The sequence below is a fragment of the Rhipicephalus microplus genome, chromosome X (assembly GCF_043290135.1).
Source record: "Rhipicephalus microplus isolate Deutch F79 chromosome X, USDA_Rmic, whole genome shotgun sequence".
Lineage (NCBI taxonomy): Eukaryota > Metazoa > Arthropoda > Arachnida > Ixodida > Ixodidae > Rhipicephalus > Rhipicephalus microplus.
Genome location: NC_134710.1, coordinates 508878990 through 508904648, shown reverse-complemented (window position 1 = coordinate 508904648; position 25659 = coordinate 508878990). Strand labels below are relative to the sequence as shown.

General features: G+C 45.6%; 1 protein-coding gene across 12 annotated transcripts in view; it reads right to left on the bottom strand.

Moving 5' to 3' along the window:
• Window positions 1-25659, bottom strand: part of LOC119160723 (valine--tRNA ligase, mitochondrial) — a 622168-nt gene that overhangs the window by 217297 nt on the left and 379212 nt on the right. For 10 of the 12 annotated variants that reach the window (XM_075881124.1, XM_075881123.1, XM_075881132.1 and 7 more), the window contains 2 exons: window positions 4475-4579; window positions 1561-1668 (listed from right to left, as the gene is read on the bottom strand). In XM_075881124.1, the coding sequence (XP_075737239.1) occupies window positions 1561-1668; window positions 4475-4579 (213 nt within the window). The remainder of the gene's footprint in view (window positions 1-1560; window positions 1669-4474; window positions 4580-25659) is intronic. The other 2 variants (XM_075881127.1, XM_037412921.2) reach the window with 1 other exon arrangement.

The following is a 25659-nucleotide window of genomic DNA, read 5'->3' as shown; positions in this document are numbered from 1 at the left end:
TCACCCGCGATATTGACTAGCCACGCATATAAATGAGTGCCAAGTGGTGTAGAGTTACATACAATGTTTATTGGTCATAACTAGTATGTTGTGTTGAGCTGTGAAATTTCTTTTGCCATCATTATTACTGCTTTTTGGTATCAGATCTAGCCTGAAGTTTGCGAAGACCAGTTCTGGCTACTGTTACAACTCGCACCGCCACCGACCCTGTTGCATAGTGCACCGAGGTCACGGGCTGTCAAAGTTGTTTGGTAGCGCATTTCTGTGCAGAGCTAGATGGACAAGCACACAAGACGACGGTGAGTTAAGGCAAGATTTATGTACAGCATAGAATAGAGGCATTACATATTCGGCACTGGGGCCGACAACTTAGGGACTCGAAGAGCCGAGATGTCTTCGCATGCTCTAATGCTGTCGTTTTCTCTCTGACGCATAGGTCGGCTGCTTTGCATCGTGGCGCTTGGTTCTCCATAAGCCCTGGGTGTTTCCTTACGTCAGCAACGTCAGCTCAGAACTGTCGCTGGTGGCATCAGCATCCTCAAATCGAGAACTGCCGCTGGGCTGCATCCGAATCCTCGGAATTACCACACTGGATTGCATCCATGAGCGAGTGGTTTTGCCACGCATTGCGTAAGACTTGCCAAACTGGACGGTGCCGATTGCATCATCGGGCTGCCATGGGGCCGGTGCGTGGAGAGAGCTTGCCATGCGTTGCGTGATACGGATCGGCACCACTGGGCTAGATGACGTTGTTGAGGTGATGCCGTCAGGAGGGCTCGCTTGCTGGCCTTGACAGTGGTTGCCTTTGCAGAAGCAATGACGTTCGGTCTGAACTCCCAGGCATAACAGCCCGTTCACCTGGTGGTTGTTTCCAGTCATACGAAATGCATTGTAGAGCATAATGCAGACGTTACCTACTGCACAAGCCAGTCTGTGATCATCATTGTCATCAACTTTGCCATGATCGCCGTCGTTTTGACGTATACAGTGAAATCTTGGTATAACAAACTTCAAGGGGCTGCGGCAATTTGTTCGTTATTTTGAAAGGTCGTTATAGTGAAAGCCCAGAAGTTAACCATAAGTAGTTAATTTCCCTTGAACAAAACGACTTACCTTTACAACGGTGCGTTCTTGAACTCGTTTTTCACAATAAAAAACCAATGCACAAGTGAACACTAAAAAATGCACATTTACTTTTTTTATGCGTGCAGCGGGAAGGCCTCCAGCTCATTCACATTCCCGTGGTGCGATTCGGTTCTTTGGTCACAACAACCTGCTTTTTGCCTTCCAGTTGCCGATGAGTATCCACTTTCTCGCTTAGCGATAACTGCTTCCGTTTCTTCGTCACAAGCACAGAACTCATTTGTAGTAGCACCACAGCACAAACATTGACTTGTTTGCGAACGCGATAAGTAATCAGCGAAAAGAGGTGGACACGATTGACAAACAAGGCCTCCTAGAGCACATGTAGAAGTGATGAAGAAAGAAAAACTTGGAGCATCGCGGCTGTCATCGCCTCTTCTGAAGAAAAACAAAGTGCTAAAAAAGAAAATTCCTCACATTTCGTTTTCTGTTATCTCGCTGTCTCAGGTTTTCTGCGTCCATGCTTCCTGCTCCGCAACTCGCACTCTGCTTTGCTGACCTTGCCCTCCTTTGTTGCCCTCGCCCCTGCGCTTGTAAGTCCGCAGCGTCGGCGTTTCAACAAAGATAAAGAAAAGAAAGTCACCTTTTCGTTTTTTTTCCCCCCTCCACACCGTCGCGCGTTTTAAGAGAAACAAGGCGTCTGTTTACTTTGTAGTCTGCTTGCGTACGCTGTCGTGGTCGCGACAAATTTTAGAACATGAGTTCGTAGTACTAAGGCAATAATATAACACGGCACTAAATTAACGCTCGTTATTCTGTAAAGTTCAATGTTCTGAAATACGTAGTAGTGAAATAACTTATATTAAAACTATTAGCAGTCAGTGCGAGATTTTTAAAAGTTTGTTAATCTGAAAAGTTCGTTATTGTGGGGTTTGTTCTACTGAGATTTCACTGTAGCGGGTACCTTGACTTTGCATGTAGTGCCGTGATGGCAGAAATAGAATGTGTGGTCTGGAACGCACTTGTTCTTCATCGTCATCGTTGTCATAGGTGCTACAGCGCACAATGCCAATGGACAAGCTTTGACCTTAAAGGGACACTAAAGAAAGTAAACGAATTTTAAAATAGCCGTCCAGAAACCTCGTAGCATTACTTTTGTGCCAAGGAAGGGCTCATTTTGAAACAAAATCATGTTTTAGAGGTCCGAAGCAACTTAGCTTCAAAGTCCGACATCACTGTTGCTATGAACAACGTTGCCTAGCTTTAATGTGCGGTCGCTGACACTATAGTAGCAGCAAAGAGAAAATAGCGAGAGCCACTGCAGCAATAATGGCCATTCAACCATTTTTAGCCATGGCCTTCGAAATAGCAGGCGTGATTGGTCCAACTGGGCCCCGCAAGACGGCACGACCTGACCTGTTTAACTATGCAAAAACTGAATTTTCGAGCCACTCGTGCCTTTCCCTATTTCAACGTCCAGTGGTCCTTTTTTCCATGAATAAAACAGAAACAAACAAGCAGCATTTCATTGCATCTCTTGATGCACGTAACATTCTTTATTTAGTGCAGCTATATCGATTACTGATTACTAGCGATTATTTGTAGGCAGTTTGTCTGATGTCATCGGGACCATTTTGAGAAAGTCCTACTGTGGTGCATGTATTCTTGTGCATTTACCTTAATTTCTCGGTAAGTAGGTCACTTCTGTCGCCAATATTTAAATATCACCTCATTATCATGCTGTTCAAATCCTTGCACCATCTTGTCCCATCAAGCGTCTTTTATCCTAATGCTTTGTCTAACTTAAACCGTACTAGATTCGCTTCAAATGGAAATTTTCTACTACCTACTATCCGCACTAATTTTGGTCGCCACACTGCATATTTCTCAGCATTATCATTATGGAATTCATTGCCATCTCACATCAAGCAATGCTCGACTATTGGCACATTTAAAAAACAATTGTATTCGTACTTGATAAACTACAAGATGTTTTTATCTTGTTATATTGTTTATTCCACTCTTCTTTTTACTTGTTTCTTAGTTAGTGTTGGTTTTATCAATTTACTCATCTCTCTGTTTTCACTGCTACTGCTAATTGAGTAAATTTTGTAATCCCATTTTGAACAGGAGGTCCCCCTGCAGCCTTGTGCTTTAAAACCTCCTCCTGTGTATATACTTTGTATACTGTTCCTTTTTCTGTACTAATAACTGAAAATAAACTGAACTGAATATTCTCGTTTTAGACATCCTACATTGAGCATTTACTCGGACATAATTTGTTATTTGACTTCAGTGTCCCTTTAAAGAGCTTCGCCTTTAAAAAAGTAAGTAAACATAACAGAGGAGAAGACAGGAGAGTGAAAAAATTGGCCCCGTATCTCTATGTTTCACTGCAAATGTCATCGAAAGACGATAATGTTGCGTGTGAAGAGAGTGAACAAAACGTTTATTTGATTTTCTGCAAGAAAATCAGTTAATTGTATTTTGGAAGCACTGCATAATACAGTCTCGATCCGTGCAGCGAAAGGGAACGAGTGCATCGAGGCATATTAGACACGAGTGCTATCTGGCAGTTATCTTCGAAAACGAAGGAAGGCATGCCCGCCAGCAGAGAAAGATGTACGCCTGTCTCGGAGGCGATAAGGTGTAGAACGCAAAGCAATGGGCAGGTGCCACCACCATGTCGTCTTAGCAAAGCGTTGGAAACACTTGCCTTTTCGAGCATTACATTGCATTGTCAACACAGCATGATAAACACTACGGTCCTTAAATCCTTAGAATTACTTATGTGTGGCTTTTCTAGTAACACACATACAAAATATTGGCATGTTGTTATAGTGCCTCAGATATGTGCAATAATTGCTTTTTAATTGACAATCGCAAAAGCATGAATGCTGAAACTTGAGCAATATTGGTGGGTGCTGTGGATGAGGTTGGCCATTAAGGGTATCGCTTGTGCTGTTTGAAGTATCGTTACGGTAGATAAACATACAAAATTTTCGCGTCGAAGTAGCCTGAGAAAGAAGACAAAGATGTGATGGGAGAAAAAAACAGGAAACTGCCGGTTGCCCATAGATGGGTTGGCCCAGGGTTGCCACTTACGTAAAGCCAGGGCAAAAGGGGCATGCTGCCTCTGCCAGGGGACCTTAAAGGTCCAAACACTGAGTTTGGGATATACCTAGGGACGTCCTTTTCCCTAGAAATGGCTAAGCAACACGTGGCGAGGCATAGGAAAGAGTTGACACTCATTCCTGTAGGCTTGGGTCGGTAGTGAAGCCCAGACACCTGCTTGCACAGACAGATGCCCCTGACAGGCTCTCAAAAAAGGCTGCCAGATAACAGTGCAGTGTAGACAAGGTAGCATGCTTTTCTAGAACAAAGCAAGCACCTGTATAGACTTCCCATCGATGATGTCGAGTGGATCAAGGACATTTCCAAGAGACTTTGACATCTTACGCCCTTCCGAGTCTCGGATCATGCCATGTAGAAGCACCTGTAGAGAAAAAAAAAAAGAGAACAATGTGTCTGGCCATTTAAATTAAACCTTTGTATCCTACAGCCTATCCAGTTGCACACATCAATTTTTTCTCCATATAAAATTATGATACATACTAAAGTAGAAATAAACTAGAAAAAATGCAAATTTTAGCTTTGCTTTTACGAGAAAGTGAGTGCCCACTTATGTGGACACTAAAACACCACTCACAGTAGATCCATCATCCTTGTTCATCATACATAGAAACTTCTTTTGAGCGGCTGTGTTCCTTTGCATTATTAATTATATCATCACTACTTATCATAATCAACACCTTCAAATCAGTTCAATGTGTTCATCATAAAATTTATCATCATCAAAAACAATCATGTGGGTGCTGTTAATGGCTCTGATTCAACATTTTCATCATCATTAGGGTTGTGGGAATATTCGAAAGCTTCGAATATTCATCGAATACTGCAGTTGTAATATTTGTATTCGATTGAATAACCACATATTAAAAAATTTCGAATATTCCAACTAGCTCAAATATTCCTGAAATATTCGATGTTCCCGAATATTCGTTCGCATATGTCACTGTGAAGAACTTACGATTTTGCGCATTTGCGATAAGAGCCTCAGTAGGTCATGCAGTGATTACTACGACTTCGGCGCATGTGCGGTGATGCCTGTATGAAAATTCACTGGAGCATGATGACGGCTACCGACGAATGCGGCGGCACGTGATCGGTACATGCGATCTAAATCTGAATCAAGCGATGAATCTAAATCATGCACTGCCTGCATCACAGTACGTGTGGCTTAGCGGTTTAGCGCACGCCGTCTGCTGCCGCACCTTTGTGTGCGGGACCGCAAGTGCGTATCGCTCGTGGAAACGAAGGCAATTTTGCCGCTGCTGCATTGACTCGACAAAATAGTCTTCACACCTTTGCTGGGTTCCTTACTGCGAGCACGAAGGAAAAAAAAGTCAGTTTTGCCGCAAGGGTGAAGAAATGAATGTGATAGCAACAATTAAATACCTTGGAATGTAATGCTGACAATGGCTAGCATATCGAAATGTGTGGCGTGTTGCTCACAAATGGCACACGAAAACAACACACACAGGATGAAAGCTAACTAACAATGTTTACAGCTTGACACTTAATGTGCTGTTTAAACAAAAACGACGCACGGAACATAATCACAGGTACGGATATTAGTTATTATTTCGCTGTGTTTGGAAAGCGCGCTTTTTTCGTAAACGGGGCCTGCCCAGTGAGCGAAGTGACCTTTCTGGCCCAGGCAACTAACCCAATCGTTCCGGTGAAAGGCCAGGGCACACGATTCTTCCTACGGAAGGATAAGCACACGCGTACAAGCACCTAACCCTCCCCCCCGCCCCCATTCGTGGGGCAAAGTACGCGTGGAAGATAAGCACGCGTTGGCGCATCGCGACGAGCTGAGCGCCGAGCAAAGGTGGATCAACACTTGGCGTGCCAAACGAACAAGCACAAATTTGCAAAGGCCTCAGAAGTGCCGAAAACAAGACAGGGACCTAACAACGAGAGGTTTCAAAACGAGAGACTTCACATATCGTGTTGTACTGCTATTGTTACATGCACTGCATTGCTGGGCTTGTAAACCCTTTGTCGGTTCACCTACATTTTTTACATCCCAAAAAATAAGCCTGTGGAATATCCAAACAACATACTTGAAAATAGTATGAAACAAATTTCACCAAAATATGACATTAGTTTATGAGAAAAAAAGTGGGACGTATGTGTCCCATTGACCCATGAGGGGTCTTAGGAAAAGTGGAACAACACCTGCCCCATTGCCTCCATAACTGCCCCAAGCTGCAATCCTTTCGCCAAATTTCATGCACGAAAAGGCTTAAAGTGATACTCAAGGGCACTTCATAAACTGTGCAAAAAAAAACTCTGGCACTACTTATTTGTGGCTTTGGTACAAAATGTGCACATGTAGCTTTGTAGGGCCTCTTCGCATACACCAACCATTTTAGCTTTCTGCCTCTTCTGTCAATGTAGGTAAGGAAAAGCATCTAAGCTATTCCTGAACTACCATTATATATAAAGTTGCAGCTAAGAATAAAAACAAACCACATCAATTTAGTGTCCCCAAATACACTGAATCCTGTGAATGTATTCATTAACCTTATCCATACCTGAGGTACTAAGATAGTTTTCTCCTAGATCTTGTATATTGTGTTCTCTTTCACTTCCTGACTGTCTAGATCATTGATCTAAAAAAACAATATCTAAGCCACAGCTTTTGATCTCATTGCCCCTAGTACCATTATAAAAAAAGAAAGGAACCAAAATGCATTTTAACACCTTCCCCACCAAAAGCGTGTTTTGTAATGTAAGAGCGTCCAAAAAACTACAAAAAACATTTATGGGGGCCTCTTTTGTTGTCATGTTTAGCATGAAACTAGCTCATTTTTCATTTGAGTTCGCTTCGACATGACTATTGGACGATATATTACTAATACTTTAAAAGCAAAGTCTATAGATTAATGCTAGAACTACTTTTCAAAAATTCAGGAAAGGAGAAAAATACCATCAATTGATAATTTTAGCTGTCTTGCACACAATGAAACAACAATTGTAAGAAATTCTACAGAGCAAAACTAATTTGAACTCAGCATATTACCGACACCAATAATTGTAAACGTGTGAAATATTTTCTCTGGTTTACTAAATGCGTCTACACATGGCAGCATAAAATCACAGAGGTGATAATGATGCACTGTGGGGGAGGTTACTGAAGATAAAGTGGGACAGATTCAAGCCATTATGTCTCAAAGGGTTAAGCCACTAGCAGGGAGGCAGTTTTTCTTGCAAATGGGGCGACCTGTACCTGAACTTGCGAACGTACCTGATTGTATCGCTAATGTGCATGATAGAGAACATCACTTCCGCTCTTAGGCAAACCTAGTCTCAATTTCCAAGCAGCAATCCATTAAGAACCAATTGCTCATATGGTGCAAAGTTTCATTTGCTGTACAGTGCTAGAGATCGTTATGATCGTCAGTTGTCCCAGGGTTTTATTTTGCAACATTTAGGTGGTCCTAGAATTTCAACATACCTAATGACAACATTGTTTTCTCTCATTATCAGAACTAGCTGGCTGACTGACCTCTGCCTGCCAGCGAGATGTCACAAGTTATAAAATCAAAGATTTGCTTTTTTTAAATAGAAATAGCTGTTTTTGCCCATGCATCTCAATATGAGCTTTTCAGCCTCAATGTTTCCTAGATTCAAATCATACAGTTTCCCAGATTGTACGATTATTTTTTCAAAGTTCTTTTTTTACAAAAACAAATTAAGGAGGTCCTACTGCACTTCTGGCAGTCACAGGTTATGCATAATACTTAATAAAAGCATGGAGTTACACCCAACTTCGAAAAGACCCAGGCCCCACAGAGCAATCTGGAGATTCGGTCAGTTATCGGTAGTACTGACATTTGTGCAGAAGGACTTAGATGACCTTGGTCAAATCTACACAGAGGCAAAATCACCCTGCTAGCTTCGGGACGGCAACACAGCCCATGCACCAGTCTGTCCGTTTACGAATGCACTTGATCACGTTCCTCCAGCTCTATTTTGTCAAGCTCCTTTTTGACTACATCTCACAGGGGTATCGAGATCCACCGAGCTATGTTAAGAGAATACGGTATCTCGTCAGATTGATGCGGATCATGTACTCCTCTGGAAATGTGCCCAGGCTTGCAAAAACGGCTGGAGGGACTTCTTGAGGTGGTGTGTTCAGCAGGCCTGGTGTGATGGCGCCAACCAACTTAACAAAACCAAGGGCAACGATAGCGGGATAGCTGAGAGAGGGGCTACTCTTGTGCTGCAGCAACGTAGAGGCACTCCTTGACTTGCCTGCCTCTTCGAGACAGCACCGCAGCAAAAGTGACGAGAAGCTTCAGGAACTGTTTCCCAGGTCTGAAAAGTTCCTCGCTTAGTCGTTTATCAAAAACGGCTCGGTAGCCAAAAATAGTGCACAAAACCACCAAAACGTCAGCGCCAGAGTCCACCTTGAAGACGAGAAGGCACCCCTTGACCCACACTTCAACGTACCACCCATCCCAAACTATTACTGCAATGAAGTGGAGCTCCCGAGTTCCAAGCATCTGGGGCGAAATGCTGACACAAATGGCCTTGCTTCTTGCAGTAGTTACAGAATACTTTGGCAGTTGAGCTGTCGTCAGGGCATCTGTGAACCTCATGACCCCAGAAATGGCATTGCTTGCCTTTGCCACATCTTGTAGCAACGCCTCCTCAAGAAAGAAGAGAGAGAGTGGTTTGGGGAAAAGGGAAGAGAAAAAAAAGGATGTTATTTTCTGCCTCCTGTAGTGGTGGCAAGGCTCAGCACCTTTGGGGATAGAGAAGGAGAAGTAAACATAGGAAGAAGAGAATATAGAAAAGAGTGAGATGTATAGCACGGTAGTGTCTTGTCAGCACTGACGGCAGCACAACGGCAAAGCGTTCGGCTACAGTGCAGAGAGGTCCACTTTTCCAGCAGGAACTTCAAACTCAAGAAACTCTCGCAGGGCCCATATCTTCGACGGTGCGGGAAAAAGGAAGTCCTCCGCTGTTGTGACAGGGAGACCAAGCTGCTGATAGCCGCTTGCTATCACACATTGTTCAGCAGCCAGAATAGGGCAGGAGCAAATTATGCGTTCCAGTGTTTCTTCATGACCACATCTTCGGCACACAGGATGAGCAACAACCCATGGAGTACATGCATGCTACAAGCCACAAGCTGCTGGTCCGCAGGTGAAGCAGCACCCAGTACTTGCGTCTTGCCACGCTGGTCTTCAGTAGGGGTGGCTTCACAGTCGTTGCTGAGAGTAGCCTGAGAGGGCTACAGGGTTGACGACTGAGGTGTCACTGTGGTAAGCTGCCTTGGCGACGGCGGCAGTCTCCTCGTTCCCAGCTATCCCAATGTGTGAGGGAAGCCAGTGGAAAGACAGACACACACCGCTAGCTTTGATGGTTGCGAGCTTGGCGTGCAGCAGTGCTATGGTGATTCCTGCTTGGTCCGGCTGCAGCAGCACTAGTAGGTCTTGCTGGGAGTTGCAGAGGATTGACCCGGCCAGCTGGGGTATTGCAACAGCAAGGTAGTTGGCTTCCAGATGAAGGCCACCCAATTCAGCTACAATAAAGCTGGTATGAAAAGGAAGGCAGCTTTGAATGACTGTCCCCGTCACTGGAATGACACAGGCAGCCGAGGCCAAACAGGGGCAGTCCCTAACAAACCTGTTCGTGAACACCAGGAGACGCTCCCGCAGTCTATCGTGGAGTTTTGCCACGGCTGACTGGTGGAGCTCACATGCCGGTATTCGCTTTTTGGTGAGGTGGCGCAGCTCTAACTGCACATCCAGAGGCTGCTGGTGCAGTGGAAGAGGCTGGGGAGCTGCTCTCGACGTGTCTACCTTGTGAACATATCCAATTTGGAGAAGCGTGTTACTTTACTCAAGCAGCGAGCCGTAACGTCATTGCACTCTTGACCACGTGGATGCACCGAACCTGCCAGCACTTTCTCACAATAAAGTGAAAAAAAGTGGATGAAATGTATATATTAACGAACAAGTACAATGCCAGTAGCTAAAACAACTAATTGATTTTGGGTGAACTTCTGCCCGTCAACTAAATACAAAAAGGTTGTCCTGAGCTCACTAGTGAAAACTTCGTCAGCGTTTTCTTCTAGCGTCTCGCTGCGTGCCGCTCCTTTGAAAGGCCGCCAGCCTTCTTTTTCCAGCGCACGTGGTGTTTTGACACGTGCACTCCAGCATCGCATGGGACGTTTTGCTTGTTAGTGTGGCGGAATTCATAAGAGCAGGAAGCGGCGCAAGACTACAGCGGGCGTCTAACAACATGCGGCATTAGTTCCCCTCTTGAAAGCCATCATCCCGATGCATACACTGACCTCGAACAGTTTTGGAAAGTAGTATTCATTTGATGCTTGAGCACATTTAGCAGTTTATCGTTCAGTGCCTTTCATAGTACGGTATCATTTGTACTACATGTACAACTTCTGGGTTATTCCTGCGTCGGGTTGAGCACACTTGACTTTCAGGAATTACTTCATAGTTCAGGGTGCTTAACCGATGAAGTACCTTGTAAGGGCAGAAATAGCGCCGCATCAGTTTTTTAGATAGGCCAGGTGAAAGTACAGGTGTCCACACCCACACTTTGTCTCCAGGGTTGTACTGTACCTCTTTCCACTTCATATTATAACGACTTGCGTCGGAGCCTTGTGGTAAAATGATACGATGCCTTGCTAATTACAGTGCCTCTTCTGCCCTTTCTACGTAGTCGCTGATGTCCGGGTCACTCTAATTCGAATCGTCGACAAGTAACATTGCGTCTAAGGTCGTTATGACCGTCCGACTATAAACAAGTTGAAATGACATGAAGTGTGTCATTTCTTGTTCTACGGTATTGTACGCAAATGTAGCATAAGGCAAAATACTGTCCCATGTCTTGTGTTCCACATCAACATACATTGAGATCATGTCAGCGAGGGTTCAGTCGAGTTTTTCGGTTAATCCGTTTGTTTGCAGATGGTATGCTGTAGTCCTTCTATGGTCAGTATGGGTGACTTTCATTACTGACTGCATCAAACTGATGCAGTAAATGCTGTTCCTTTGTTAGTAATGACGACCTGTGGTGCGCCATGTTGTAGTACGATCTGAGGGACAAAAAACTGGGCTACTTCGTTCGCCGTTCCTTTTGCGAGAGGCGGCGTCTCAGCATATCGAGTCATGTAGCCTGTTGTTACAACAATCCAGCGCTTTCCCGATGAAGAGAGAAGAAATGGACCAAACAAGACCATTCCCACTTGTTGAAATGACCCATTTGGTGGCTCTATTGGTTTCAACAGACTCCCTGGTTTCGATGGTGATATTTTGCGTCTTTGGCAATCCCGGCATATCTTGACATAATGATGCACTGAAATCCTTAATTTCGGCCGAAAATACTTCCGGCGGATTCTGGCTAAAATGCGACTACTACCCATACGGCCAGCCGATGGGTCGTCATGACACGCTTCTAAGATTTCTGCTCGCAGTGATGATGGTACGAGAAGCAGAAACCTCTTGCCGCTGTTTCCAAAGTTGCATTTGTATAGGACGTCATTCCGGAGGACATAGGAGGCCGATCCATGGACAATAACTTGTGGTACCTTAACTTGATGACCCTCCGAGCATTGAATAAGTGGGCGTAGCTCTGGGTCCATTCACTGACGGTGAGCCATCTCCAACACATTCAGAATTCCAAGAAATAGGATGTCTTGTTCTTTGTCAGATGATGAAGACTCCACAGGTGCGTGAGACAGGCAATCAGCGTCATTGTGCTTGAGACCCGACTTGAAGACCACGGTGATGTCATGTTACTGCAGACGCAGGCTCCATCTAGCAAGTCTTCCTGAAGGGTTCTTGATATTTGCCAGCCAACACAATGAATGATGATCGCTGATCGCTCGAAACGGTCTCCCGTGGAGGTATGGGCAAAACTTGCTGATGGCCCATATAACTGCGAGACGCTCTTTTTCAGTCGCTGAGTAATTGAACTCAGCATTCGATAGAGCGCGACTCGCGTAAGCGATGACCTTTTCTTCTCCATTTTGCTACTGAACGAGGATAGCATCGAGGCCCACGTTACTCGCGTCGTCATATACGTCTGTCAGCGTCTTCATCAAAATTGGCAAGCATTGGAGGAGACTGAAAACAGTGTCGCAACTCTGAGAAAGCTGCTTCCTGTTCTTCCCGCCAAGCGAATGGTACACTTTCTTTTGTTAGCCGTGTCAAAGGCTCAGCGAGTTTAGCAAAGTTTTCGACGAAGCATCTGTAGTAGGCACAGAGTCCCAGGAATTGTCTGACGGCCTTTTTGTCTAGCGGTTTTAACTGCTGCAATCTTTTCCGGATCTGGACGGACGCCTTCCGCACTAACTATGTGCCCGAGAAATCGAAGCTGACGAAATCCAAAGTGACTAAAGTGCTTATTTGGGCCGGTTGGTACATGGTCAACGAAGTGAAAAAACAGCGCGTAACACAGGACACAGGACAGAGAAGAGACGGACGAGGCGCTGACTTACAACCAAAATTTATTTCGTACAGGGGTGTATATATAGCACACGAAAAAGAGGGAGAGAAGTCGAGTGACATGAAAGAGTAATTTTTGTTATGATTGTATGCGTATAACAAATAAACTGTGATTGCGCAATCATTCGCTTGTCAAATACGCCAATTCCCTGGTGAGGAGCGTTATCGAAGGTGCACTGACACACATATTGCCTTTCTTGATTATGCAGAATGCCTCATAAATCTCACGTGTCCTTTTATCTCTGTAGCGTCGAAGTATCTGAATTCCCCATTGCTAACAAACTCCGGTTCCTTGACATTGAGGTTTTTTTGTCCGACCACGTGTGCTGGCAGTATGCCCCCCGCTCCAAAAAAAGTTTGCTACCCTACAGTTCTGCGCATTCAAAACTTGTAAAGCGAGCGATTGCAAAATCCTGTCTAAAGGCGGCCCTGATGCGGTCTTGCCATCACACATTGTGTACTAGTTTTGAGTCACAGGTGCGCAGATTGCGCAAGGCAGGGTACCCGGATAACATACTGTGTTCCATAGCTGAAAGTATCTTAAAAGACATCAAACAGCTAACCGAACCGACTAGTGGTCAAGAAAAAAGTTCTTTTTCAAGAACAGCAGTCATTCCTTACTTGCATAAGGTATCACATTGTTTAAAAAAGGTAGCACAAAAAGCTGGAATCAGAGTTGTTTTTTCAGCCAGAAATAAGTTCTCTAGTATGTGCCATCAGGTGAACAGAGAGGACAGAGGGCCTCGCGTGTGTGATAAAAAACACGCAATCAAGTTTGTTGAATGTTGTTTTTGTGCCATTTATGAAATTCCCCTCTCTTGCGGCCGCTGTTACATCGGGCATTCTGGCCGCTGTATAAATGACCGCCTCAGGGAACACCGCAATCTAATGCGGGGTTCTGTTGGCAGCCACTTAGCTGCGCACAGCTCCATTTGTGGATGCCGTGCATTGTTTGACAAATGCAAGATACTTCGACGCTACAGAGATAAAAGGACACGTGAGATTTATGAGGCATTCTGCATAATCAAGAAAGGCGATATGTGTGTCAGTGCACCTTCGATAACGCTCCTCACCAGGGAATTGGCGTATTTGACAAGCGAATGATTGCGCAATCACAGTTTATTTGTTATACGCATACAATCATAACAAAAATTACTCTTTCATGTCACTCGACTTCTCTCCCTCTTTTTCGTGTGCTATATATACACCCCTGTACGAAATAAATTTTGGTTGTAAGTCAGCGCCTCGTCCGTCTCTTCTCTGTCCTGTGTCCTGTGTTACGCGCTGTTTTTTCACTTCGTTGTCCAAAGTGACACTTTTCCGGTTTGATGGTCAGTGCTGCCCCGTGAATGGCATCCAGCACCTTTCTCAGTCGGTGGATGTGCTGCTCGAAGGTAGAGGAAAAAAACACTACATCATCGAGGTAGACAAGACACGATTGCCATTGGAACCCGGAGAGCACAGTGTCCATCATTCTCTGGAAGGTAGCGGGAGCAGAGCACAAACCGATAGGGAGCACTTTGAACTCGTATAGTCCGTCAGGTGTCAGACACATGGTCTTCTCGCAATCTCATTCGTCCACTTCGATTTGCCAGTATCCACTTTTTAAGTCCAATGATGAAAAGAAGCGAGCATTGCGTAACTTATGATCATCAAGCCACAGAAGTGGATAAACATCATGCTTTGTGACTAGGTTCAGCTTTCTGTAGTCAACGCGAAATTGTAGTGTGTTGTCCTTTTTCACCAGTACTACAGGTGATGCCCACGGCCTTTTGGGCGGCTGGATCACGTCATCATTGAGCATTTCCTGCACTTGGTTCTTGATGGCTTCCCTTTCTTTTGGCACTACTCGGTATGGGCGCTGATGTACAAATCTCGCACGTTCTTCTACCACGATTTTATTTTATTTATTTTATTTATTTACAGATACTGCAGGCCCTACCCGGGCCCATGCAGGAGTGGGATACAAACAATACATTCAAGCAATAACTAGTAAGACACTGGAGTACAGGGCACAAATGAAAGAATACATAACTATCAAGTACAGAAAAATCAAATATATTTTCTCGCTGTTCAACAAAACTGCGCACAACTAAGAATATTTTCAACATTTGTAGCCGGATGAATTGCACTCAAATGACACTATTTTCAGCATACATCACTTATATGGTGAAATTAATCTTTTCTATCTGTTGAGTGAATGAAGCCGTCGAGGCAGCATTCACTACTTCCGCAGGTAATGCGTTCCAATGAAAAATTGCGCGAGGAAAGAGAGCGAACTTGTGAGCATTAGTGTGGCTGGGTGGCTGCCTAAACGTTTTGTTGTGATTTGTCCTAGCTGAAAGTTTAGAAGGCTGCAGAAGGTATCGTTCCCGTGATAATTTAAAGTCCCCGTAATCAAATTGGTAAACGAACTTTAATCTGGATATTATCCTGCGCTGTTCTAGTATTTGTAGGCTTGCCCTATTACGTAGATTAGTTACACTATGTTGTCGGGAGTAAGTGGAATATATAAAGCGCAGAGCTAAATTTTGGACCCTTTCTATTTTCTTAATCAAATATTGTTGCCAAGGACTCCAAATAATCTCGGCATACTCCAATTTTGGTCGCACGAGTGCTTTATACGCTTTTAGTTTTAACGTGGGAGGAGTGTTACGCAGTTTTCTTTTCAAAAAGGATAATTTCTTCAGTGCACCCGAACACACATTTTCAACGTGCGTTTCCCAACTGAGGTTACTGGTAAGTGTAACTCCCAGATATTTAACCCGATCAGCTCTCGTGATTGCAGCATTTCCTATGAAATATGCGCAATGAAGGGGTAACGTTTTGTTGGTAAACGTGACGGAATTTGTTTTTGAACGATTTATTTTTAGTCCCCACCTTATACTCCATTCGTTAATTGAGCGCAAGGCATCATTAAGTTTAATTTGGTCTTCTTGGTTATTTATGGATGTGTACACTATGCAGTCGTCCGCAAATAGTTTAATCTGGATCGGTGGCTCGACACAAAAATAAATATCATTAATAAAAACCAAAAAAAGAAGAGGTCCGAGGACTGAGCCCTGCGGAACTCCCGAATGCACTGCCAACTCTTTCGAGAGACAGCCATTTATGGTAACACACTGTCTTCTGTTACTCAAGTAGCTCGCGATCCATGCTACAACCTTCTGCTCAATGCCTATAGCTAATAGTTTTGTTATTAAATTCTGATGGGGTACGACGTCAAAGGCCTTAGAAAAATCCAAAAAGATGGCATCGGTTTGACCTTTCAAATTAAGCGTACTAATTAAATCATCAGTTATCTCAGCCAGTTGGGTGACGGTCGACAAACCAGACCTAAATCCATGCTGCTGGGCATACAGTAGTTTGTTATTTTCTAAGTAAGTGATCATGGCCTTAAACATAATGTGCTCAAATAATTTACAGCAAGTACTAGTTAAGGAAACAGGCCTGTAATTGTTAACTTCCAAAGTGGAGCCCGATTTATGTAACGGAATTATTTTTGCCGAGCGCCAGTCATCAGGAATAACTGCAGCGTCTAACGATGCAGTCTAAATGCGATGTAAATATTTTGCCACCCAAACAGCATATCTACTCAAAAAAGTATTAGATAGTTCGTCCGGACCAGGTGATTTCTTTACATCTAGTTTGTGTAAAAGGCAAAGGACTCCATCCTCAGTGATTTTTACTTCTGGCATAAGGCTATCAGAGTCATATGACCGCAACTGAGCATGCGTGACTGCCCGTGTAAAAACGGACTGGAAAAAGACATTAAATTTGTTGGAAAGCACGATGCGGTGCTTTGCAACAGGAGTACGTTTGGCTTTCGACAAAGTGGAAAAGCACTCCGGGAATTCTCGGATGAGGTCAACAAACTGTTGTTTCTGAGATGACGAGAGCTCTCTGTCAATGTCTACTGTTTGGAGTACATTATCTACTGTCTCCAAAGCTTTAGCAAGAGCGCAAACATCTGAGAGTTGCACATACTCATGCAGCAATGCTACGGATGTTCCCTTCGCAACATGCTGCAGCTCATTTCATAAATTAGTTAATAGGACATATGCACATCCAGCACGAAGGCTCACCAGACCTCTTGCTATGCATAGTCCTTTTTCTAGTAGCAGTCCGATGTTTCAGTCCACTGATTCGTAAGAGTCACGAAAAACTCAAGTCCTCACAAGAACCGTCACACTGAAACGAGGGGGCACGGTTACATCTTCGTCCACAATGCAGACAGGCGAAACGCTTAGTTTCTCCGTAGGGCAGATGACGACAGCATTCTCCATAGAAAACGAAACCCGGGATTCTTGCAAGTCGATGACTGAATTGTTTGTCTGCAAGAAGTCCATGTCTATAATCAGTTCACGGGAGCATTCAGGAAGAATAATAAAGCTGCCGACATACATGAATCCTCTTATTTCTATCCTTCCGGTGCATGATCCCACGGGGGCTAACTAAGTGCCCTGCAGCGGTACGTATCTGAGGTCCAGTCCATTCAGTCATCGCCCTTTTCAGCTTTTCTGCCAGAGTGCTTCTGACAACGAAGTAGTCTGCACTAGTGTCTAATAGCGCAATGGCCTTGACGTTGTCGATCGTAACTAATATCTCAGACGTAACGTCGCTAGTACTGCACTTGTTCGTCGTTCCGTAACTGCAGTGGTCCTGTCATGTTAACATTAGAGAGTCTTCAGTTGTCAGTGTATCAGTGGCCTCACCTCCAGAGGTCGCTGGCCCTAGTTTTCCTGTTGCGGGCTAGGTGAACGTGGTCTTCAGGGATTCGATCACGGACGAAGACTTGGCGACCGATAGCACATCGGTGCTGTAGAACGTGACTCCAGTTGTTGCGTGTCTTGAGGTGTATAGCGTGAAGACAAGTACTCTTCAATTTCGTAGGGCCATTCACCGTTCCGTGGGCACGGTGTGTTCACTGCAAAACCATGCAGTCCAGCGCAACGATACTGGTACGCCTGGTAAAGGTGACCTGCTTCTACACAGTGGTAGCAGAGGGGCCGCCGGTCTACAGTGCACCATACATCGCTCTTACGTGGTCTTGCTTCCAGCATGGGTAATGGTGTACTCGGAGAAAACGTAGGGGGCATCATAGCAGTCGTAGCCATCTAGTTCATGCTACCGAGGTCCTGCCGTACAACTTGCCCGTACGAAACAGAAGTGGAGGCTCCGGTTGTGCGCGCTGTAGTACCCGAGATAGTGGTTTAAAAACCGCTTGCTGCACTTTTTCCAGCACAACGTCGGCAAACGAGGACATTGCTCTATGACCTTGAGTCATTTCTATTTTCTGAAGCTCTTCTCTTACGACAGCCCTCGCCATTTCACGCAAGAGGTCCATGTTGCTCGTGATGGCTGTGACACCGCGCTAACAGATGAGACGCTTACGTCCCTGTTATAATGGCGCGTGTGCTGCTGCAGAGTCTTCTCTATCATTGTCGCCTCTATTCTGAACTCAGCAATAGAATGAGGTGGATAACACACCAGGCCTGCAAAAAGCTCCTCTTTCACACCAAGCATCACATGGCGCAACTTCTTTCCCTCAGCCATGTTCAGGTCGGCCCGGCCGAACAGACGGGACATATCTTCAATGTACATGGCGACGCTCTCGTTGTTCCGTTGGTTTCGCATCTGAAGAGCAACCTCTTACTTTCCTTTGCGGTCCGTGTTTGAATATGTAGCCAGGAACTCCTTTCGAAAGTCATCTCATGACAACAAGGACGCTTTGTGGTTCTCGAACGACATACGCGCAGAATCTTGCAGTGCCACGTAGACGTAGCGAAGTTTCCTGGCTTTGTCCGAACCACTCAATCTGGCGATGCATTCGAAACCATTGAGCCAGTCCTCGGAATCTTCGAAAATATCGCCATGAAAGACCTCTGGCAATGGGGCGGGTCCATGACGATACAAGATGGAAACGACGTGGCAAGAGCTTCGGAACTTTCGTTCGCCACTGGTCTTGAAGAATCGAAGAGGGCGTCAAACTGCTCAGGCGATGACTCTCAGGCGATGAACTGCTCAGGGCTGCTCAGGCGATGACTCGTGCGTTGGTGTATGGGAGTGAACTGCGCTGGCTCGAAACTTAGGGGGTTCTGGGCTATGCTCTCTCACCTGTGATGGGCTTGGAATCATACCCCGGCTCTTCTACTATATTGTAACGGGTGAGTATAATGCCGGCAGCTAAAACAACTATTGATTTTGGGCGAACTTGTGCCCGTCAGCTAAATACACAGAGGTTGTCCTAGCTCGCTAGTGAAAACTTTTTCACTTCTAGCGTCTCGCTGCGCGCCACCCCATCAAAAAGTGACCAGTCTTCTTTTTCCAGTGCGCGTGATGTGTTGACACGTACAGTCCAGAGTTGCATGGTGCGTTTTGCTTGTTCGTGTGGCGGAATTCATAAGAGCAGAAAGCAGCGCAACACTACAGCGGGTGTCTAACAACATGCGGCAATATTAACAATACACTCAGACAAACTTGACAAGTCTGCACTCATATGGGAATGTGTCCAGCTGATTGAGAATGATGCAATGAATGCGTACCGACCGTACAGGTACATCAGGCGAGCAACCGTGTTAAAAGTAATGCAAGGGCTAACCTGATTGGATTTTATGTGCGGCCTCCGAAATCCGCGTCACAAAGCGGATCTCTGGGAGCAGCATTTGTTGCGGCGAAACGCATTCAGTCCTCCTCTGTGTCAAGAGTTGTGAAACCTATGAAATGTGAAAATGATGCGGAAAAGGACAAGGAACAGGAGGTGCGCTGCTCACCAAGCTCCAGCCAATCAGCGAAAGCCGAAGTGAACAGTCCGCAAGGTGGGCACCATGAGAATCGCATTCCTGGATAGGACAAAGAGCATGGGGCACCAGCTATTCATAAAGAGTGCAGATCTGGACCATCCGGGAAGCAGGCCGGCTCAGCAGTCTCCCAAGGAGGGCAGCACCCCTGGGGGCTCTGTGGAAACTGTCCATATGATGCAGCACCTGTCTCAGCATGAAGAGCGAAAGAGACCACGCCTGAGTCTCCGCCATTAAAGCCACGGGCAACAGGCGCGGTACACACAAGAAGTGCCAAATCGCCATGTGGTGTTACTGCTTTAACTGTTCCTTGCGTTGTGGCACCAGCTGCACCAGGGGATAGGAATCGCACTCCTGGATAGGACAAAGAGCATGGGGCACCAGCTATTCATAAAGAGTGCAGATCTGGACCATCCGGGAAGCAGGCCGGCTCAGCAGTCTCCCAAGGAGGGCAGCACCCCTGGGGGCTCTGTGGAAACTGTCCATATGATGCAGCACCTGTCTCAGCATGAGGAGCGACAGAGACCACGCCTGAGTATCCGCCATTAAAGCCACGGGAAACAGGCGCGGTACACGCACGTACACGCAAAAAGTGCCAAATCGCCATGTGGTGTTACTGCTTTAACTGTTCCTTGCGTTGTGGCACCAGCTGCACCAGGGGATAGGAATCGCACTCCTGGATAGGACAAAGAGCATGGGGCACCAGCTAATCATAAAGAGTGCAGATCTGGCCCATTTGGGAAGCAGGCTGGCTCAGCAGTCTCCCAAGAAGAGCAGCGCCACTCGAGGCTCTAGAGAGACCGTCCATATGATGCAGCACCTGTCTCAGCATGAGGAGTGGCAGAGGCCACGCCTGAGCCTTTGCCAATAAATCCACGGGCAACTGGCGCAGTAGACCCAAGAAGTGCCAAATTGCCGTGCAGTGTTACTGCTCCAACTGTTCCTTGCTTTGTAGCACCAGCTGCACCACGAGCAGTGGATACGTTTGCAGTGCCATTGCAGCCCCCTCATAGAGATGAAGAGCCATATGCGAGGTGCACCCTTGGCTCCTGCTTAGCAACTTGCCCACAAAAGTCTGGACCCTCGTCGCTTTGAAGGTGACGAGTTTGGCGGCTGGTATCCAGGTAAGGCCGTGGTTAATCCTCAGCCCCAGGTACGTGCCTGCAATGCAAGCCAAAGAGCTGGTATGTGCCTGCGATGCAAGCCAAAAAGCTGGCTTCTAGCCCGTTCCTGTTCTCTCCTCCTTCTTACCACAAAAGGGGCGTAGGCTTACGAGCGCTTGTTGTTGTGGCTGCTCTAAACCTTTGTGCCTCCAAGATTAAGTACCATGTATAGCAGTCCGGGAGGTAGTATCAGTCATAGGACCCAGCGCCAATGGTTGTGATCGCGTCACTTTCGATGCTACTGCAAGCAGTGAGTGTTGGCAGTGAGTGCTCCTTGCGAAAGTTACACTGAACTACGAGAGACTGCTCACTTAATTAAGAAAGCGAATGATGTCACAGACATCTAGTAAATGAAGCATTGCTCAAAACCTGACCAATGTTGCACTTACTGGTTTGTGAACCGCGGGGCAAGTAATGTGACACACAGTTGCCAAAGTCCTGTCTGTGATTCCATTTATGTAACAGGCTTACGTGAAGTCAACGCGTCCATGTGTGCTGACGTCGGTGATTGCTCAAAAGTGAGGGACAGGCTCTGCTTTTCATGCTCGGTGTCTTTGTGCTGAAGGGCCAGCACAAGTGCCCAGAGAGAGGCTCGGCATGTGGCACAGATAGTTTGAGAGACACGAATTCAACAAACCCCTGATGAAATGATCGCGAAGAAGGCACTCTTTAACACCTAGTAACAGATAGTTACACTTGCAGACCATGTTGCAGAGGGCAATGAAAAAACTGGTGACGGTTTCAGCAGGCACGGGAAATCGAGCACCAGTTTTGGTTTCAAAAAACAAGCTCGCTCATAGTCGCTGCCGGCCACCTCAAGATCTGGCTGAACAAAGTGAGGTTGATTCAAATGCTCGCATTTATTGTCGCCCGCAAATTTTTAAAAATAAGAAAAATTCGATTGACCATTAAAAACACTATTTTTATTTATTTCTCCTTTTTGTTTCTTATTTTGTGAACTTGAAATCGAGCAAAGCGTAAGAACTGATGGAATTGTGACTGTAGAGCTTGCCTCCTCTCACCCCTGCCTCTCGATCAACAATAATACACATTGGATCGCGCTCAGTTGGTGTGCCAGGTATAATATGGGAAAGTTCAGGCATTTGGTGTGGCGTGCTGCGAACGTAAGCTTTAGTAAGCTACGTTGAGCAGGTGAACCATGCATTTGATGAAGATGACTGAATCGGGGCATCCCATGTTTTGCACAGCTCTGTGGTGTGTTAATCCAGGGACTTCAAGTTCCATGAAGGTTTTTGAAGTTCTTAAATGAGAACAGGTGAGCACGAGTATTTGTGTCCATTATTTGAGCAGGTATTCATTTCGCCTGAGTACATTATAAACCAAATTCTCTGCAAGCCCGAAGGAACTGACATAAGCGCCGCGTACCTAGACTAATTTGTCATCATGACAGCCTACTGCTGCCTGCAAAACTTATTTATTGAAAGACTTGAATGCAAGTTGGTTCAGACACACAGTTTATCTTCTACCTTTGGAATTCATCCCAAATAATTTCAAGCAATTATAGGCTCTTTTCCATTCATGGAAATGTGTGTAGCCAGTTTGACACATTGTGGGTCTTTGCTTCTAGTACTGTTACAGAATCGAGATGTGAATGAAGGAAGTAGACAAGTGCCCAGGGAGAGGCTCAGCATGTGGCACAGCTAGTTTTAGGGACACGAATTCAACAAACTCATGATGAAATGATCGTGAAGAAGGCACTCTTCAATAGCTTGATTATTATATGGGGTTTAACGTCCCAAAACCACCACATGATTATGAGAGACGCCGTAGTGGAGGGCTCCGGAAATTTCGACCACCTGGGGTTCTTTGATGTGCACCCAAATCTGAGCACACGGGCCTACCACATCTCTTCAACAACTAGTGACAGATAGTTACACTTGCACTTGCAGACCATGTTGCAGAGGGCCATGAAGAAACTGCTGATGGTTTCGCCAGGCACGAGAAATTTAGCACCAGTTTTGGTTTCAAGCAACGTGCACGCTTGTAGTCGCTGCCGGCCACCTCAAGATCTGGCTGAACGAAGTGAGGTTGATTTAAATGCTCGCATTTATTGTCGCCCACAAATTTTTACAAATAAAAATTTTTACAAATAAAAAATAACGACAAAAATACAGTCCTCAGGTTCGCGCATAAAATGGCTTGTGGCGCACAACATGGACCACTTCAGGTCGTGCATGGCGCTGTTGAGAGTTCGTAATGCCATCTGAAACAACCTCGTAGTCAAGGTTTATATGTACTCAGGCAAAATGAATACCTGGTCAAATAATGGACCCAAATACTCGTGCTCACCTGTTGTCTAAAATGAAACCGTTTATTTGGTCGAACTTGCAGCCGCTAAACGGGAATTCAGATCACAGCAATACAAACTGGCACTGATAGCGGTGAACAGAGCATCGGCCGTCGATCAACTGATAAGCGGTAAAGCGTGTCGACATTTATACAAGTGCCGTCGAATATTTCAGCGTTATCATTAGTGGCCACGCAAGTTCCAGAATAATCTGTAATGTTTGTGTTGAGCACACAATCTTAACAAAATGATCTACTAGAGTCCCGAAGCTTTTCGAACACTGTAGGTGCGGTTTTATATGAACATAACTTAAAGTGTAACGGGGCGATAACAAAAGTTCAGGAAGGAATGTGGCATTGCCCCCCTCTGAAAGAGGCATCATCATGATGCTTTAACAAATGATGAAAGTACAATAATAAAGCAAGAGAATAAACGATAAATACAAGCAATGAAGACAGCAATAACAATAAAAATACAGTCCTCAGGTTCGCGCATAAAATGGCTTGAGGCGCAAAACATGGACCACTTCAGGTCGTGCATGGCGCCGTTGAGAGTTCGTAATGCCGTCGGAAACAACCTCGTAGTCGAGTGGGCCGAGACGTTGAACTACCCTGTACTGTGCGAAGTACCGTCACAGAAGTTTTTCACCGAGTCCACGCCAGTGTATCGGCATACACACCCAAACACAGTCGCCAGGCTGGTATTCCACGAAGCTTCATTGAAGATTATAACAGCAGCTGTCAGTCACCTGCTGATTCCTTATGTGCACGCGGGCGAGTTGACGAGCTTCTTCAGCACGCTGAAGGTAGACGAGGACTTAGAGGTTTCCTTTGTCAGTGACATTTGGCAGCATGGCGTCAAGCGTCATTCTCGGGTGCCTTCCATAGACCAACTTGTATGGAGACATCTGCTTTGTCTCCTGCACTGCCGTGTTGTATAAGAAAGCCAAGTACGGAAGGATGGTGTCCCACGTTCTGCGTTCGATGACGACGTGTATGGCGAGCATGTCGCCGATTTTAGCCACTTAGGCACTTCGTCTATCAGTGGTACACTGTCGTCTGGTGGTGGCTTGTCTGGTTGTATGCCAAAATAGCCCGAGTTAGGTCCGCAGTACATTTCATACCTCTGTCGTTAATGAGGACTTCTGAAGCACCATGATACAAGACGATGTTCTTGATGAAGAACTTTGCTAACTCGGTGGCCTTTGGGCAACGCCTTGTCTTTCGGCATAGCAGGTGGGGTTGTCAGTGGCTAAGATGATCTATTTGTTGCCAGAAATCGATGTTAGTTGTAGTGGCTAAGACGATCCATTTGTTGCCAGAAATCGATGTTAGAAACAGCCCCGGTAGATCCATGCCGATTTGCTTGAATGGCCGGCAAGGTGGCTTGATGGGCTGCAGAGGTCCAGCTGGCCTAGTCGGCGGTATCTTCCATCGCTGAAAATCACAGCAGTTTTTCACATAGTCGGTGACGTCAGCAGTGAGGTGCAGTCAGTAGTACTTTTCCTGTATCCTCACTAATGTATGGCAAAATCCAAGGTTTCGAGCCATTGCATCCCCATGCAGAGCATCCAGACCTTCTGGATGCAACACCAAGGGTACTACGATGAGGTAGTTGGTCTGATGTTGCGAGAAGTTTTTCTTCATGAGAATGTCATTCTGCAAGAAAAACAATACCAGTACTCGCTTGAATACCTTTGGAATAACGTCAGCTTTGCCATCGAGGTCTTCCACAAGGCCTTTAATTTAATAGTCAGCTCACTGTCATTCCCCAAAATCATCGACGCTTAAGGCTACCGAGAAGGGTGGTGAACCAACAGGAGCACGAGACAGGCAGTTGGCGGCACCAAAGTGCTTTCGTCTGGACTTGTGAACGACGGTAACGTCAAATTTTCGAAGTTTTAGACTCCATCATGCGAGACAACCTGAAGGGTCTTAGCCAGCACAAGGCATGGCGTTTGCCAGAACAAGGCATGGTGTTGGCTCACAACTTTGAAGGGCCTTCCATAGAGAAGCGATTCTTCTTAGCAGACTTCTTACTTGAAAACACAACTTGCTGCGCAAACTGAAAGAAAATGTACTCTTTCCTGTCTTCCTTTTTATTTTCCTTCAGCTTGCGTAGCAAGTCGTGTTTTCTTCCATAGAGATAGGGGTGAAACTTTGACGTAGCCCAGATGACAGCAAGGCACTCTTTTTCTGTTGTGGAATAGTGCCATCTGCCTTCAATAGAGAACGGCTAGCACAACTGATAACTCTTTCTTCTCCGTAAGTCTTCTGCACAAGACCCGCGCTGAAACCTACACTGCTTGCGTCAGTGTAGATTTCTGTTCTGGCATATTCGTCCCAATGTGCAAGTATCGAAAGAGTCTGCAGGCGTCATTGCAGTTTCTGAAATGCTTCAACTTACACCGTTCCCCACTTGAATTCGACGTCGGTCTTCATGACCTGCGTCAGTGGTTCAGCAATCTGTGAGAAATCCTTGACGAACCGTCTGTGATGGCCGCCAAGCTGAGAAACTGGCCTTCTAGTCGTAGGGTGGTGATGGTAGTTGTTTTCTGCGGGTCAGGGTGCACTAAATTTAGCTGATCCTGTGACTCGAAAACAGTAGCTCTTGATATGCGAAGTGGCATTTCTCTGGCTTCAGGATGATCCTTGAGCTTCTGATTGCTTGAAGTGTGAAGGTCTTTGTCGAAA